Genomic DNA, 16,977 nt, shown 5'->3' with positions numbered 1-16,977 from the left:
TCTTGAATTTTATTTTTTTACAGATAGACCAAAGAAAGAAAAAAAGAAAGAAAGAAAGAAAGAAAGAAAGAAAGAAAAAGAGAAAGAAAGAAAGAAAGAAAGAAAGAAAGAAAGAAAGAAAGAAAGAAAGAAAAAGAGAAAGAAAGAAAGAAAGAAAGAAAGAAAGAAAGAAAGAAAGAAAATTAAAGCATAAAATAAACGCTGTAGTCATGAGGGGCGGGTACACGCCTACAAATCAAATGATGCGGGCTTCCGTAGCATCACGTGACCAGCAAACAGGGAAGCGTTGAGTCAGTGTTGAGCTCGTGCCCGTGTTTTTGCAGTCACGGAGGAGCGGGCTCACCGTTTCACGCTGTTATAAGGCGCAAGGCGGATGGTAGAGACACTCTGCTTCAGAAGTTTGTAGCTGGATGAAGAAAATGGGCTCTTTTCGCTGCTCCGGGCCGAAGATGTTCAGCTTTCTCCTGATCTGCGTCACTTTGTGGAGCCACCTAAGCGGGAGCAGCGGGGCCAGCTCTTCCCGGAGACCTAACATCGTTCTGATCCTCACCGACGACCTGGACGTCGCTATCGGGGGTCTGGTCAGTAGGAGCTAATTATCTGAGAGTCATGACATTGTTTTTTTTTTAATGACATTAAACCAGATCGGATAAAGCTGACTGCTAACATTCCTGACAGCAAACATCATGCAGGCATCCGACAGAGTCAGCAGGCTTATCAATCCATCACCACCAATGTTTTTATTATAATTAAAAAACAAATCTAGAAGAAATGTTTTTAGCCAGCCAGAGGATTTTATGTTTATAAAGACTGGGTCTACGTGAAAGAGTTGTTTGTGCTATAATAACCAGTCTGACAGTAATGGTAATACATAATAATTATAATAATCCCAAAGTAAACACTTTAAATCTGGTCTGTCAAACAGCACGATCTGATCTCAAGTGGGCTAGGCCTGTTAAACTATTCATGCATATTTATACACATATTTAAAAAGAAAGAAGTGTTATGCTTTCAGAAGGTATAAAATTATTTTAACTGACCAGCTTTCATTTCTCCCCACTGGGCTTCCAGGCCCACTAAATCAGGCTTTTACTGGCCCATAAATGATGCTAAAATAATTAAATTAGTAGTATAGAGCTAGATCTGCTAAATTAGTTAGCAACTTACAGTTTTAAAATAAATGTCATGGAGACCAGGTGCGGTAAATGCGGTGCCCTTCTTTAGATTCACCTCTGCAGGCAAGAGTGTGAAAGAAATAACTCTGCCAAATTTTAAGATCATGCCAGGTTCACACCCCTCTTAAAAATGTGTACAACATAAGGCATTATTTCAGGTTACATTTACTTTCATTTCATGAGAGATTTGTTTACAAAGAGGTAATGAATAGCCCAAGATGTCTTTAAAAAAAAAGTGCAAAATAGACCTGTGATCATGTGACGTGCATTACAGTTTACAGATGGGAAAGGCACAAAACCTCGGCAACAACAGTATTTTCCCATCTTTAAATTAAACCAACTGATTTAAAGACTCCTTCCGATCATTTTTACCCCACCGTAGTAAATCTGGCATCACCATCACACCAAGAACAGAAAAGCTTTTTATTCAGAAATTAGTGTGATTAATGATTTCACTACAATGTTCATATTTTTTTTGACCCACTCCTGGTCTTTATGCTGTTTAAAAGAGTAAAACATAACTCCGTAAAGTCACTGCGGAAAGTAACTGATGTGAGACTATAATCAAAACAAAAACTGCTGATACATACAAAAAAAAAACTTGTAGGTTTTCTTAGTTCTCTTTTCATCTGCTGATTCAAACCCAGATGTACTCAGACTGATAGCTTGTAGATATGACATCCAAAAACATTAAACTGCTGTGTTTCGCAGGTTAAATGTTGTTACATCATCAATGAAGGTCAGGAATTGTTGCTGATCATGTGCCTTTAGTTCTACTCTTAACCTGTGTGTGTCCAAAAACTCCTGAACACATGTTTATGCTTGACTCTTATCAAATTTACATCACACTGGTGACTTTCAAACCACATCTAATATAAAGCTACTGATAGATATTGCCATTACCTAAAGAACAGCTTAATTTAAACATAATGCCAAATTTATGTATAAAATAAAAAATCATAACACATGCTGAGCCTTATTTTTGACTTTAGTTTGAGTGAAGAGTCCAACTTTAGATTATTTTGTGCTGTTTTGGTACAAATTTTTCAGTTTTGAGTATCTGAACCGAATTCAATATATTCAATATTACACCGAATTCACCTTCAGTTGTAGCAGCAGTTATATTACAGAGCCACAGTCTGTTAATCCATTTATTTTGTGCTGATTAGTGCACAAAATGCTCAGTGTTTTTCCAGAGGTGTGTAATCTCTGCTCTGTCTGAGACCACAGTCATGTGAAAAAGTGAGGACACCACATGGAAACCTTTGGTGTTATTGACATCTTTGCACAAGCAAACATGTGGTCTGCTTTCAAACAGGATCTACAGATAAAGGTGAATAGTACACAAGGAACAAATGTTTTTTCAATCATTTGAAGAAGAAATATAAATGGATAAAATACTTTGCAGCTGAAAAGACTCAGTCTGTCATTGGGATCATGAGGTAATGCTGATTGCCCAATTTAGCACAGATCATATGAGTGTTTTGCTTGATTGTCCACCAGTCTCAGACATCAGTTTGCTGACACTTTTGACAGATTTTGGTGGTTTTAATGGAAGTACTCCCCGTTTTATATAGTCCTAAAGCATTTCAGTTAATTAATCATGTCATTAACCTCAATTTCTCCTTCTGAGCCAATCTCCGATGCACATACACAAGTCTGCTTTGGGCTTCTTGAAGACTTCTTTGTCAGTTTTCTGACAGCACTTTTTGAGGATTCAGCGTTAGAGCTGAAGCATTTCTTCAAATTGTTTCGAAATCTTTTTTAATCCTTTGATAACAAGTGTTTTCTAAACCCTGCGAGAGATCCAGTCATCGGCATTTAATCTAAAATCCTTGATTATAATTTCATAAATGGGAAGATGCGATGAATGTACGTTTACTTACTTTTCCAGTGTTGCTGTTCCAATGCTGAACTAAACTTGTGTTATTTATTTTAGCATTTCACCCTCTGAAAGCACTGTTTCAAATAGATCAAATATTTGCTGGTCTAAAAAAAAAGCCGTTTCTATGACAGTGGCCTTCTCAATAGGACAAAAACTACATCCTGTTATTGCTGATGGCCAAAAAGCAAACAAAGAGTTTGAGTGCAGGGAATTTAATTAATGTCAGCGAAAATATAAAATGTGTTTTCCTTTCAGAATCCACTGAACAAGACGAAAAAACTCATCGGTGACGCAGGGATGACCTTCACAAATGCAGTAAGTATAGCCTGCCTACATATTCCTCTTGTCATCAGCATAGACTGTATATAAAAGATGGACTTAGCTACTGTAATATCACCCATTTGATTTGTGAAATCTTTTGAGATCATAGCTTTACGGCACAAATGCAGGAAGGACCAGGTTAAAAAAAACCCAGATATGATACACACTAATGCAGCAAGCTCCTAATCACAAGGTAGCTTAACCCTAAAGTAAACCCTGCTTTATGGTTCTTCTGGACACTAAATAGGACCATAAAATTTCAAATAACCATATGAATATAAAGTGAGACGTGACTTGACCAACTGGGACCGTAAATTTATTGAGAAAGTGTTTAAGGTAATAAATTAATCAAGTAGGAAAAAAAAAATTCTCACCCACTTCTATATAACTTCTTTTTGCAATCAGAGGAGTCGCCCCCTGCTGGCCATTAGAAAGAACGACATTTTAAGACATATTGCGTTAGCTTTACTTTTCAGACCCAAAATTATGTACATCTTTTATATACAGCTTTCAGGGACTATTAAGTGTGTCATTTGAGCCCTGCTTTGCGTCTGTACATTATTTTGTAGCATTATCTAAAATGACTTTAAATGTAAATGACTTTACATAAAAGCTGCATGTAGCGAATCACAAGTCAAATATAATTAAAGAAAACCCTTTCAGTTTCATATCGCGTCTTTTTCCCTCAGTTTGTTGCCAGCCCGCTGTGCTGCCCCAGTCGTGCCAGCATCCTGACGGGGAAATACCCCCACAACCACCACGTCATCAACAACACCTTGGATGGAAACTGTAGCAGCAAAGCCTGGCAGAAGAGCGAGGAGCCGCACACCTTCCCCGCCTTACTGAAGGCCTCCGCTGGCTACCAGACATTCTTTGCTGGGAAATATCTCAACCAGGTGAGTGTCTCTTTTTTGCCAGAATTGGTGACTTGCCTTTGGTAAGAGGTTGTCCCCCTTTGTTCTTCTACTGCGCTGTTATCTGAAGAATGAAGGAGCTCAAAAATAATTTGTTGGTGTAATTCCCCTGTAATTAAATGGAATTTCAGTGTCTTTTATTTGAAATACAATATCAGTACTTTTAAGTAGAACATGAATAATTGGTATACTTCAGCTAGTTTATAGGAAACATGGCCCATTTTTTAAAATACTGTGTAAGTAAATTTAAGAAATGTGTAATTTCATAATAATTTTGCATTAAAAAATCAATACACTGTACTTTTCGGGGCCTGGGCCATGTTATGAAGTGGCTTAACCTTGCCTCTGGGGATTTAAGAAAAGGAGACACAAATTACACTGCAAGTGATTTTAAGTACTTTGTGTCTCCTTTCCTTTAAAATACCCAGAGGTTAGGGAACACTGAACCACTCCGTAATACAGCCCGAGCCCTGAAAAGCACAGAATATTGTTTTGTTTGTTTGTTTTTAACCACTAAATTACCAGAAAATTAGCTAATTACAGTTCTTACACAGTACTTAAAATGTGGAAACTTACAGTGTCATTTATCTCTTATCCTGTAAAATTAGTTATGCACTACTTAAGTTTACTTAAAATATAATTATGTGTTTTTTTTTCTATAAAATAACTTTTGTTATCCAATATCTAAAATTACTTGCATTATATTTTATTTAATTTTTCCTGTATGAACCAGATTTGTTGCCTCTTATTCTAGTATACCTCTCTCTGAGTAGGTACACTTTGTACATAAATATCATTATATTGTAATTTCAAATAAAATATATTGAAGTTTTTAATCATATGCATGTGTCAGAGATGCATAAAAGTGAGGCATCTTTACTGCAGTGTTCAGGAGACTGTCATTAGATGTGCAGTCATACGATATGTCGTCTGAGGGTGAAGGTTACATCTCCCCTTGTGATTAACAGATGGTCAAATAGAGAACCAGAACGTCCTGTTTGTTAGGATGTTTAAAGTGTCACCAAAAAAGCCACTTAGGCCTGTTTTGCTACTTCTCCTTTTCACTCTGTCTTTGAGCGTTTATGTGCCAAAAAATGAAAGAACATTTTCAAACTGGATTGAGCAGGTCGAGTCCTGCAGAATAAACACAGCATGATTCACATCATTGTACAGCCGCATACATCAGGTAGGTCAATGTCACACAGTGTGGCTCGCAGGGAATTTGGAAGATAACTAAAAATCTTGCATATTTCTCTACATGGAAATCAGCTGTGATGTCATTTATGTTTCAAATAAATAAATGATTTTCAACAAAATGTATTTCAACAAAAAATTTAACTTTTACACTTAAATTTGGTTTAAATACTGTGGTTCAGCTGAGCAAATCGATCCTGTCTGAAAAGTGGAAATCTTTTTGAAACGTGACGGTGAGGTCTGAAATGGAAACCATGAAGAACATATGCATTTATATGTCATGCTCATCTATTTTTTTTGCAGGGTAATTCTCTTCATCTCGTCATGCAGAACTGCACATACTCAACATTTATGCTATTTTGCAGTATGGGCACTCGGAAGCTGGTGGAGTGGAGCACGTTCCTCCAGGTTGGAGTTACTGGGTCGGGCTGGTAAGTCTGAATGTTCACATTATTTGCTCTTATAGATATCATGGACCAGTTTTAGAGCTTACCTTACTGTCGAAGACAGTCATGCAGCTATAATCTCAAAACTATACCATTTCAAGTTGGACTGACTCCACAAGTTTCTGAGAAACTCAAATTCCTGTGGTCTCAGGAACATTTGGCCCTCTTTGTCTTTAGAGGTCTTCTAAACCTAAGGGTGGAGCACGTCTCTGAGGAAAGGACTCTGCTTCTTCTTTGCCATCATAAAGAAACAGCCGTGAATTTGAGCTTTCATGTTTCACTGCAGCATCATTCTGCCTTGTGTTCGTCTCCTCTTCTATTACTGCTTCAAGTCTGAAGCTTTGATTCGTCAGCATTTTTCTTAGACAACCCAAAGTGTCTGTGGCCTCGCTGCTTCTTCTGAGAGCTTGTTTAGAGACTCGGCTGCCTTTGCTGATTGGAGTCTTACGTTTTCTATTAGCAACTTGTGCATCTGCGATAAAGCTGCTCGTCTGTCTCGGTGAACAGTGATTGATGTATTGATCGTCACATGATGTGGTCATTTTGGGCGTCTGCCTGTTGATACTATCAATAAAACTGAGTTTATTTAGTTCAACATCTGAGTTGAACGCTGCTCCAAAGGAAAATTCTGCTCCTGGAAATGAAGGCTTGTTTAAATCCAAGAATTTTCCTAAAACCGTCATGTTTACTACGAATTTCCCTGAAAAGTTAGGATTAAATCTGTCAGAAGAGAAGTCATTTACAAAGCATCTTATCCCTTAATTCTTAAGGTGCAAACCTTAACTGTTAATGCCGGGGAGAAGGACATATAAGAGTTTTAGATGTAGTACCATGGGAGCGTATCGGATTAACTCTCTGCTACTCTTTTCTTTCAAGTGAGGAAATAAAGTGCAGTTTGTATTCTGTGGTTAATGATCTTTTTCAGCTTCAGATGGTCTGCACAGTGCAACCATTGTAGTTCTTTCCCTGCTACTGATGGGAAATAAGACAAGTTCAGTATCAGAAAATTGGTCAGAAAATTGAACATTATGTGTAATTTTTAAATCTCCATGACTTTGCAATAGAGATCTTGACTCAGCTGGTTGTATTTCGGTTATATTCTTTATTAAAGCGAGGTTGCAGAATGTCTGTCTCACTTTACAGTTCTGTTTAAAATCTATGTGGTTCTGGCTGGACTCTAAATTTAAGTAGTGAATTTGTATTTTTGTGTATCTGGACATCAGTGCTTTATTACCAATAGTTGCTATGCTATTACAGATTGCACATATTTGCTAACTTGACCCCTTTTAATTGCAAACTGATCACAGACTGACTTTGTCTCATTGTCGTTTTATCACCATCTTGACACACCAAAGTTGATTTGAAAAAAGCTGCTTCCTGCAGGTGAACTGAGCTATTTTAAAAATGTATTAATGACCTCTCAATAACCAATCTCTGGGTTTGAACCAAAGGAGTCGCCTCCTGTTGGCCATTTGAATGAATGCAGGTTCAATGCATTCCTGGACCGGCTCCACGTTTTATGACTGTGTTAATCTTTCATACTGTCTCCATTCATACCTCCCATCTCCATCTTTCATACGAAGACACAATGACACTGTCACGTCCACAGCTGTGATTAAACCAGCATAGAATTGGTGCAGAACCTGAGACATTTTCTTCTTTTTTTTGAAGTGTGTGTGTGTGTGTGTGTGTGTGTGTGTGTGTGTTGTTTTTTGTTTGTTTTTTATCCATATTTTTCCTGACAATTTTTTGTTCCCAGTTTATATTTAAAGTTGCAAAAATGTGTATTTCTGATTAAATCAGATCTGATATCAAGCTACCTCATACACCACTGTGAAATGTTGGTGGTCATGTGGCTAAATAAGGAGACAGACTAATAAAAAGGCTAAAATGAGATTTGTGTGGATTTACAGAAGGTCTCTAACGGGTTTGCAGAAGTCGGAGGTCATGTCCAGACTGCCGTGCAGACTGGTTTATCTTCACTGTTACTGGATGAACAAACACAGATTAGAGCCGTGGTCCCATGACTTGGAAGTTTATCATAACAAAGAGCGAGACTCATGTGGTTTATAAGATTTTGGCAGTTTAAGCCAATAATCCTTCTGGCGCTGCCCCAGAGTCACTATCACTATGCTTTGAGGGAACTTTTAACAATAGGTTTCCATGAAATGCAGCTCATCTCTGATCATTGGTGACTTCATGTGATCAGCTGTGAGCAACAGTTGTAACCGCTGTTTTTAAGAAAAAAAATTAGATTTTAGTCAGTGCGAAAGAAAACCCACTGACACTGTAAGGAATCATTCTTGAAGCTGTTACATTTGTTTGGATTTCATCTGTGTTATTAAATCAGTTTGCAACAACTGTATATAAATGATGGATGCAGCGACCGTCGTGACAACCATTAGTTTTGGACCCTGCACTTTGTCATCATTAGTGTTTCGGCCGCCTTCTTGCTGGTTATTAGGAGTGAGAAGTGACCGTATTTGAAGAGGGTGGCCTGCTTCGCTATCATGACCAAATGGATGAATTATAAAAACAATGTAGCCACTGTACACTTGTTGTAGAAAGCCTATAAACTCGCTTATTTCTGTGACATCAGTGTCAACGTGGAATAACTCGTTTTTTTTGGTCCCAGCGTCAAGTGGCCATTAGAGGAACTGCAGTTTTAGGACTTTTTTTCTGAACCCTGAAGGTTTCCAGGTTTCTTAACCCTAACCCTGTGCATGGTTCAAAAATAAATATCAGGCTTTTTTTATATTGGCTTCTTAAAATTCACTTCAGCTTCTTAGGCCAACATTATATAGATACATACATATAATACACACCTGGAAATGATTTCTTCCACTGGGTGTTTTATTCTGTGTGATTTAAGGCTGGGAAATCTGAAATGAAGAGGACGGTACATGTTCTTACGTAATAATTTGCAGTTCTTTACACATGATCCGAGTGACGCTTTAAACCTCAAGTGTTTTACAGAGTCGTGTCGTTTGTGTTTTCCAGGATAAAAACTCTAAATACTACAACTACACACTATCAGTGAATGGGAAGGCTCAGAAGCACGGAGCTGACTACAGCAAAGATTACCTGACAGATCTGCTGGTGAGAGACCTTTTGATATGACTGCACACCGTCCTTTACTTCATTTATATAGCCACAAATGTAAAGCATCCTTGTCTTGTTACTTTAAAGCCAGTTTTTGGTTCACACTTCCATTTTTAGGGAAAAATAGAAAAGACAGAAATCATGTCTGCTTGATAAATTACCGTAAATTAAAAGTTTTGGGGGGAAACCCCCCCCCCCCAGAGATGCATAAAAGTTTTTTTTTTTGTTATGTTTGACTTTATATAATGTCAGAGAAACAGAGGTAACTTCCTTTTATATTGTTTGTAAGACCAACAGTCTGACAGAGAGACAGCCGTGTACAATGATGTAAGCGTTACATGCAGAAATGTTTAGCGATCAGAGGCTCTGATCACTCTCTTCCCTCGTTCTCAGGCCAACATGTCTCTAGACTTCCTCCAATATAAAACCAGCTACCAGCCGTTCTTCATGATGGTGTCCACGCCGGCCCCCCACTCCCCCTGGACGGCAGCACCTCAGTACCAGAACCGCTTCAACAACACCAAGGCTCCCCGAGATCCCAACTTCAACGTCCACGGGAAGGTAGAATTTTTTAAAGTCCTTGCTGAATTTCGCTGGTTCCAAAGTAAGATGGAAGAAAGCGCTAGGTTAATAAGTTCTGTTGGGTTACATCAGTCTCTACACTAAAGAGGACCTTGTTAATCATGATGACTTTCATTTCTCCCCTCAGGACAAACACTGGTTGATCAGACAGGCGAAAACTCCCATGTCAAACTCCTCCATTCAGTTTCTGGATGATGCCTTCAGGGGACGGTCAGTCGCTTCGCCTCCTCACCTTCCTCTTTCTTTGCTCCACTTCCTTATTTTCCTTTTTGAAACATCCTCCTCAGCTCCTTACCAGACCACTGCTTTCTGTCACCTTTCACATCCTCCTAATTCTCCTCCTTTCTTTTCACCTTCATAGTTTCCCACAGATTTAGCTTGTTTTTGCAGCAGTGTGTGTGCAGCTCCTTTCGTGGCAACCAGCTTTCTTAAATGAGTCAATATTAATTTAAAAATACCATTTATACGTTTCTCCACTGTAAATATTTTATTCGCCAAGTTTTTTCTGACATGAAATATAATCAGCTGCTTCATCCCCGAGTCTGTCATCCTTTGCATGAACTCCACCATCACATTGTGCTTTTACAGCCTCGATAAGCCCGGTGTAGTGGCCCAGAGAACACCTCTTAGTTTGTGCTTTAGCTGACCAATGACAAGAGAACAGTTCTACAAAGGGTCAGCAAATCATCCAGAATGCAGCTACGAGGCTTCAGTTCAATTCAATTTTATTTCTACAGCTCCAAATCACAACAACAGTCGACTTAGGCACTTTATACTGTAAGGTAGACCCTTACAGACCCTTAAATTATACTGTGAAGCACTGTGACTTTTTTCTGAAAGGTGGCAAATAACTACATTTTTCTTACTTACTTAAAAAATACAACTCAGGAAATTGGCAAATAAAGTGTGGAATTAATTAAGGAGAATTACCGACAATAATTAGAAACGAAAGCAAAATAAAGAGTAAAGACTTAACTCTTCCACTGAGAGGATTTGGAGTGTGTCCAGCCACAACAGCAGAGAGCCACGAGGGAACACATGAGGCAGAATGAACGGGGCTTTCACAATCAGAGAAATGTGATTTCCTGTTAATAAAGTGAATGTGGATGAAAGAAAATGGAACAATGAGTTGGCAGACATACGTGGATGGCTGATAAGATACCTGAGCAGCCCACCTGAGTCAGTGGGGGGAGGGAATGTGAGTTTGTATGTCACATTTTGTCCTCATTCCCGGTTTATCTCTTCCTACAGGTGGCAAACTTTACTGTCAGTGGACGACCTGGTGGAGAAAATAGTGAAGAGGTTGGAGGTCAGAGGTGAACTGAACAATACCTACATCTTCTTTACTTCTGATAATGGATATCACACAGGTATGTCTGTGCGAGCGCTTTTTGTTTTTTATTTCAACATCTACAGTTTTTCAGAGAATATTTTAACATTCACAAGGTTTGTAGTGTGGTAGGGTTTGGTTAGCTCTCACTGCTAATTGTTTCCCACCCTTTTATACCTCCAAAGGTTTAAAACATGAGAAACAAAACTGCTTTAAAATTGTCAATACTGTTGAAAATGTGGCCAAATCTCAGTAACACCCTAAAAGTGACATCTCAGATGATAAGAAGTGCGTGAGGCTTGTTTTTTTGGACGCAGAGTAAAGAAAATGAAAGGACTCTGCAGCCTTGACAAGCGTGGATGTCTCTTCCTGTTTCAGGTCAGTTCTCTCTCCCAGTGGATAAAAGGCAGCTGTATGAGTTTGACATCAGAGTTCCTCTCATGGTCAGAGGACCGAATATCAAACCCAACCAGACCAGCCAGGTACACACACCACACACACACACACACACACAAAGAGGCAAACTGATAAATAAAATGTTCTTTTTTGTGGACGACACTGTGTTCTTCACTTAAATAATCAGTTCAGTTATCAGAACCATGTTTTTCTGAAATTTTATTGATTTACCATAACAGTCTCCTCCACCTCATTGCAATTTGGTAAATTTATAGTGTGAATTAAGTTTCTGCTCAATCCAAAAAAACGCCCTTTTTAAACAATTCGTACTATCTGGAGACAAGTAGTAATTTGTGGTTATTGTGGTATGTGGTTCTCCGTGAGTGTTTAGAGATGGTGCATCCATTTTGCTGGCTACATTTGTTGGATTGAGTGTTTCTTTTGTCTTTCCAGATGTTGGTAGCGAACGTTGACCTTGGTCCGACCATCCTGGACATCGCTGGGTACAACGTCAACAAGACCCAAATGGACGGCATGTCGTTTCTGCCAATTATGGTGAGAAAACTAAGCTTGTGTTCTGCTTTTGTTGTTTATAATACAAGGTAAAGGAGGTGTGGTAATTAATTCAGGGACAGTTGAATATTAATCAGACCCAAGTACACAAATAAATCCTTTTATTTGTAGATATATTACTAACAAACAATTTTTACATCATCAAATGTTGATCAATTGCCACATCAACACATTACTAATAATATAATAAGAGGTAAGTGACAACTTATCAACAAAAGTCAGTAACGATTATTAGGTAACAAAATAAATTTAAAGTCACACTTGTTCATATCTGTGTGTGTCACCAGGAGGGGAAGATGAACAGCAGCAGTTGGAGAACAGACATCCTGGTGGAGTACGAAGGCGAGGGCAGGAACAAGACAGACCCTGCCTGCCCGCTACTGGGACCCGGAGTGTCGGTATGGAAACAGGGATGAAGTAAAACTTTGTTGTTGTTGTGGGTTGTTTTGTTTTTTGGGGGGTTTTCAGCGGCACCAAAAATTAAACACCAATTACAAACGTTTTTTCTAAAGGAGTGTTTCCCAGACTGTGTGTGTGAGGACTCTTACAACAACACTTACGCCTGTGTGCGCACCATCGCCCCCTCTTCCAACCTGCAGTACTGCGAATTTGATGACAATGAGGTATAGTATTGTATTCATTTGCTTTTGCCTTTCAGTCTTTAGCAATTTATCAAACTAGCCATCTAACATTTGTATTCAAATGTCATTTTTGTTGGCACTAATGTTAGGCAAGATGGCTACGATTAGCTGTGCAACTTAGCTGTGCTGCATTAATCTGGTGATGGTTAGTTCATAAAGCTGAACTAACCAAAAGTGCTCCTTTTTATATTTTTGTGTAAGAAACTGATCCCATATCCTTAACATAGAAATCAGTCAAGCAACTGGGACAGTTGGGAATGTCTCACTTTTAAGATAACATCTGTTGCAGCGCTAGCGATAAAAGAGGATTTACCATGTGAAAAATGCTTCATATAGCACATTTAAAAGCACTGTGTGCAGGTTTTGAAAGTCTTTGATTTGCTGGCATCTAGTGGTCAAATCGAGAATGGCATGTCCTTGAGTTTCTTCAGTTTTGAATCATTAGCATATTTCACAGATGTCTATCTTCTGTAGGTTTTCGTAGAAGTCTACAACGTGACTGCAGACCCGTACCAGCTGACCAACATTGCAAAAACCATTGACAAGGAAGTCCTGGAGAAGATGAACCACCGGCTGATGATGTTGCAGTCCTGCTCCGGACAGTCATGTCGGACACCCGGCGTGTACGATCCGAGGTCTGTTCAGCAAAAATCGGCATTTTATCTTTTTTTTTTTTTCTTTTTTTTAAACAATAAAATTATATGTGAATTCTCTCATACTTAAACACTTAAATTCCCAAAAGTTATCCCGCGCATTCACTTTTTTCTAAACTAATTAAATCATGGCTATTGCATAAATACACAATTACTGTGTACTTTTCAGTATTTTTCATGTAATGAGTTGTGATTTCCTGATAAATACCTTGAAAATAAAAATATCCTGTTACACAAGAGTTCTATTTAAGTCAGCAATTAGTTTTTAATTTTTTCATTACATTTTTTACCTTTCTAGTGAAGTTTTCCAGGCTCTATTAACACACAAGCATTAATTATTCTACCCTGTGATATTTTCCTCCCCTCAGGTATAAATTTGACCCACGGCAGATGTTTACCAGCCACAGCTGGAGGCTCAGCAGACTCAGGCAGACACTGAAGTAGGAAGACGGCGAAGGATGTGGGGAAGCTGGGGAAGAAGGGCTGCGTTGAGTGATGTGTTCAGCCTTTCCTGATGTTGTTGCCTTGTTGTCGGGCCTCCTGAGCCAGTCTCTTTGTAAAATGAAGATGGAGAAGGGATCAGGTGGGGGTCATATTGTGGGGCTGCTGGAAGATAGGAGGCCCACCTTTAAACTGTCTGTTTGGACTGCTTTTCAATTATTTTGTCAGTAGGTGTGAAAGAGAGCCAGATTATTCAGAACTGATTTACACAAGGCAAGCCATGAATTAAAACCCTGTTTTCCTATAAGCCTTATTTTACACTGAACATATCACTTTAATTCCTTTCAACTACTCACTCTTCTAATTGTTTAATTTATGGTTGAACACTTGAATTTATCAGAGAAAGCTACAGAGCCCTTACTTTCCCATTAGGTGTGACTTTTTTTTTCTATCTCATGCACTCATTTTAAATTTTACTATAAATTCACTTTTATGACTTTGCTTACTGTGAGTGGCATAAACTGCAGTTCCTCTAATGGCCACTTGAGGGTGGCTTCAAAAGTGAGGCAGTCCCAATAGATTCCCATGTTAAAATGTCAAACTTAGCACTAGAAATAAACACATTTACAGGCTGCTACAAAAAGCAGTTCTGGTCTTTACTGTTAATCTAACTCTTCATAACAACTGTAAGGTAGTTTAATTTAAAAATAACCCATTTATTTTAGTTATATTATGGTATAAGGATTATACGATTAGGCCCTCTTTAACTGGTGGATGCCAGCATAGGTTTACTTCAGCGACTTTGAGTAACTAAACCGGAATTTCAACTTTATTTTTAATGCCTTTGTTCATTGTAGTTGTTTGACAAATAATATGACCTGCTGTGTAGTTAATGGTACAAAAGTCTGTCCAAGAAGTTTCTGCTGCAATTTTAGTTGTTGTTTTGGGGTTTGTTTTCTTTTTTTTTATTTTTGCACTAATTAGTCAACTTGTTTCTATTCAAAGCAGTCATCCAATCAATGGACCCATCTGCGTAAAACTAGAAAACAGACTAGACAGTATTTTTTTCCTTACACTATTCCCCCTGAGTAAAAGCACGCACTGACGTTAGCTGAAAACTTGGTTCATCCTCCAGTCCAAAGACTAATCTTGCAAACCACTACCTAACACTGTAAAGCTTTCTGAGGTCAAACTAAAACTTCTTTAGCAGATTTTTCTCTCTTATATCACAGTTGTATGCATTCATTACAGACATGTAGGAGTTTATAGTAAATAATCCTGTGCGCACAATAATGAAATGTCACCTTAAGGGACTCTGGGGGCTCTGCAGAAAGTTGTACTTGAAATACTTCGGCAAATACAAGCTCTAAACTGCAAACAAGGCTCCACTTTAAGATTTTCTTAAACAGTTCATGTATCCAGGTTAATTTTATCAGGTTTAGAGCAAAGTTCTCAGAGCAAAAGAGGTTCCTCTGACAGGCCGAAACAAATAAGTAAATTTTAATTTATCAGAATTATACGACTGATTAATCAACTCAAGTTCAAGCCACAGTCACATTACCCTCTCAGTTGCTCTGCACATCCTCCTGTGATGTAGTTAGCAAACAAAATTTGATCATTTCAGTCTCCCAGGTTTTATAACTCTAACAAGATCCCCCTTCCCAATTTAGCGCAATGTCCAAGATAAACGCCGACCGTTGACCTGAGAGATTACACAAAACAAAAAACTTTTAATTTTAATTAATAAAGTTTTTTTTAATTAAAAATAAGAGTTTGCTGACATTATTCTGCCGACCCCTCAGTTAAACTCAGATTGGATCATTTATCATTCTTAATGACCGATTAAAGTGTCAGCTGTAAACTGAGAAAGGTTGAACATACAAGCATGGTCAAAAATATATATGCACCAGAAATTACATTAGTTATCTCACAGAAATCGATGTCTTGAACTTGTTAAGATGACGTTAAAAAAGGTCTATCATAACCGATTAACCTTTCTTGGCTGGGCTGGGTAAAAAGAGTCCGGATGAATTGTTGAAAAGTGGCAACGGCATTTCAACCAAACGTCCTTTCAAGAAAGAATTATAAATCAGGTTTAATGCTGCAGCATCATTTCAATGCTTATTCCAAGACTGTTGCGTTCAGTCATGAAATAATCAGCATTTTAACTTCTGTCTCACCTGATTTCAAATAACTGAGTTCATTTAAGATGTTGTGACACTTCACTAAATCTGAATTTCTGTACCAAGATCTAAAAGCTCATCTTCAAATTTCAAACAGAAAAGCTAAGTTTTCATAAATATCAAGAAAAAACCCATCTGATTTAATAAAGTGTAAAGCCCTCTATAACCCTGGATTTACATTTTTATCGTTCTTTAAACAAAAATGTCTTCATTTTAATGTTCCTTCTGCTCCAGTTTGGCTTTTTACAGATTGTGCCATTTCTTTAAAATATCAAAGTTTTGTGAAATCTGAGGTTGACATCATTCCTGTGCATATATCTAAATGCATAAAGCTCTAGCCAGTGGCTGATTAGCGTAGGATAAAAAATAAAAACAAAAAACCCAACCAACAGTACCCATAGAGCCTCTAAAGTTACTACTGGTTAGTTTTAGTTCTGCTCGTAGGTCGAGTCAGGCTATCAGTGTCCCAATGTTTCCAGGCTTTATGTTAAGCTAAGCTAAGGGTCTCCTGGTTGTAGCTTTATGCTCACTAAGCAAACACGAGTGGTATCGATCTCCTGTCTAACTTTAAAGCTGCCTGGAGCCAAAACATTGTGCTGATGTTCAAACTTGTCAAATTTATGTTCAGTAAGATGTGTGCAGATCACTCTGAGATGGAAACCTCAGAGGGAAAATGCTAAACATCTGTTTTTAAAACAGACTACTTGTCATGTTGACTGAGAACCGAAAAGACTTTCCCACGTTCTACTGTCTTGTTATTCTTTAATAATACTATTGTGTTCATGTATTGCCTCTTGCTCTGTATTCAAGAAACTGGACTGAATTCACGTGATCATCGAAATCCTCCACTGGACTGTTTTTCCCCGCCCCCCACACAACTGATCACTGATCGTATCTTCGACTCACTGATGCACTTTCCGCTCTGTCAGAACAGTTCAGTCGTTTTGGCACCCTTGAGTAGTTTTTGATTATGTATTTTTGGCTTATGTGTTTTTGTCCAAATAAAGATCTATTCTAAAGCAATCACATTCTGCTTCAGTATTTCACTTTAAAAAGGTCCCAAAGTGTCCCACTCTGCCTGAAATATTTATTAAATTACATTTCTGACCTGCCTCAATCCTACTGTCATTCAATCACTGCA

General features: G+C 38.2%; 1 protein-coding gene across 1 annotated transcript; it reads left to right on the top strand.

Annotated features, from left to right (window-relative positions):
• Positions 1 to 272: 272 nt before the first annotated feature.
• gnsa (glucosamine (N-acetyl)-6-sulfatase a) lies at positions 273 to 16,859 on the top strand. The gene is made up of 14 exons (XM_063501210.1): positions 273 to 581; positions 3,316 to 3,375; positions 4,071 to 4,277; positions 5,855 to 5,920; positions 8,936 to 9,034; positions 9,431 to 9,598; positions 9,747 to 9,829; positions 10,871 to 10,989; positions 11,328 to 11,431; positions 11,799 to 11,900; positions 12,206 to 12,316; positions 12,431 to 12,541; positions 13,034 to 13,194; positions 13,581 to 16,859. Exons 1-14 carry the CDS (start codon positions 411 to 413, stop codon positions 13,654 to 13,656), a joined length of 1,638 nt encoding a protein of 545 aa, XP_063357280.1. The 5' UTR covers positions 273 to 410; the 3' UTR covers positions 13,657 to 16,859.
• Positions 16,860 to 16,977: the final 118 nt, after the last annotated feature.

Source organism: Pelmatolapia mariae, linkage group LG17 (assembly GCF_036321145.2).
Source record: "Pelmatolapia mariae isolate MD_Pm_ZW linkage group LG17, Pm_UMD_F_2, whole genome shotgun sequence".
Classification (NCBI taxonomy): domain Eukaryota; kingdom Metazoa; phylum Chordata; class Actinopteri; order Cichliformes; family Cichlidae; genus Pelmatolapia; species Pelmatolapia mariae.
The sequence above is the reverse complement of the archived record's forward strand: the minus strand, read 5'-3'. Positions and strand labels throughout refer to the sequence as shown.

Bases quoted from the DNA above. Each gene is read 5' to 3' on its own strand.
- gnsa (XM_063501210.1), top strand. From the start codon at position 411: ATGAAGAAAATGGGCTCTTTTCGCTGCTCCGGGCCGAAGATGTTCAGC. The intron at 11,432-11,798 runs GTACACACACCA...TTGTCTTTCCAG, and splicing joins AACCCAACCAGACCAGCCAG to ATGTTGGTAGCGAACGTTGA. The intron at 13,195-13,580 runs GTCTGTTCAGCA...TCCTCCCCTCAG, and splicing joins CCCGGCGTGTACGATCCGAG to GTATAAATTTGACCCACGGC.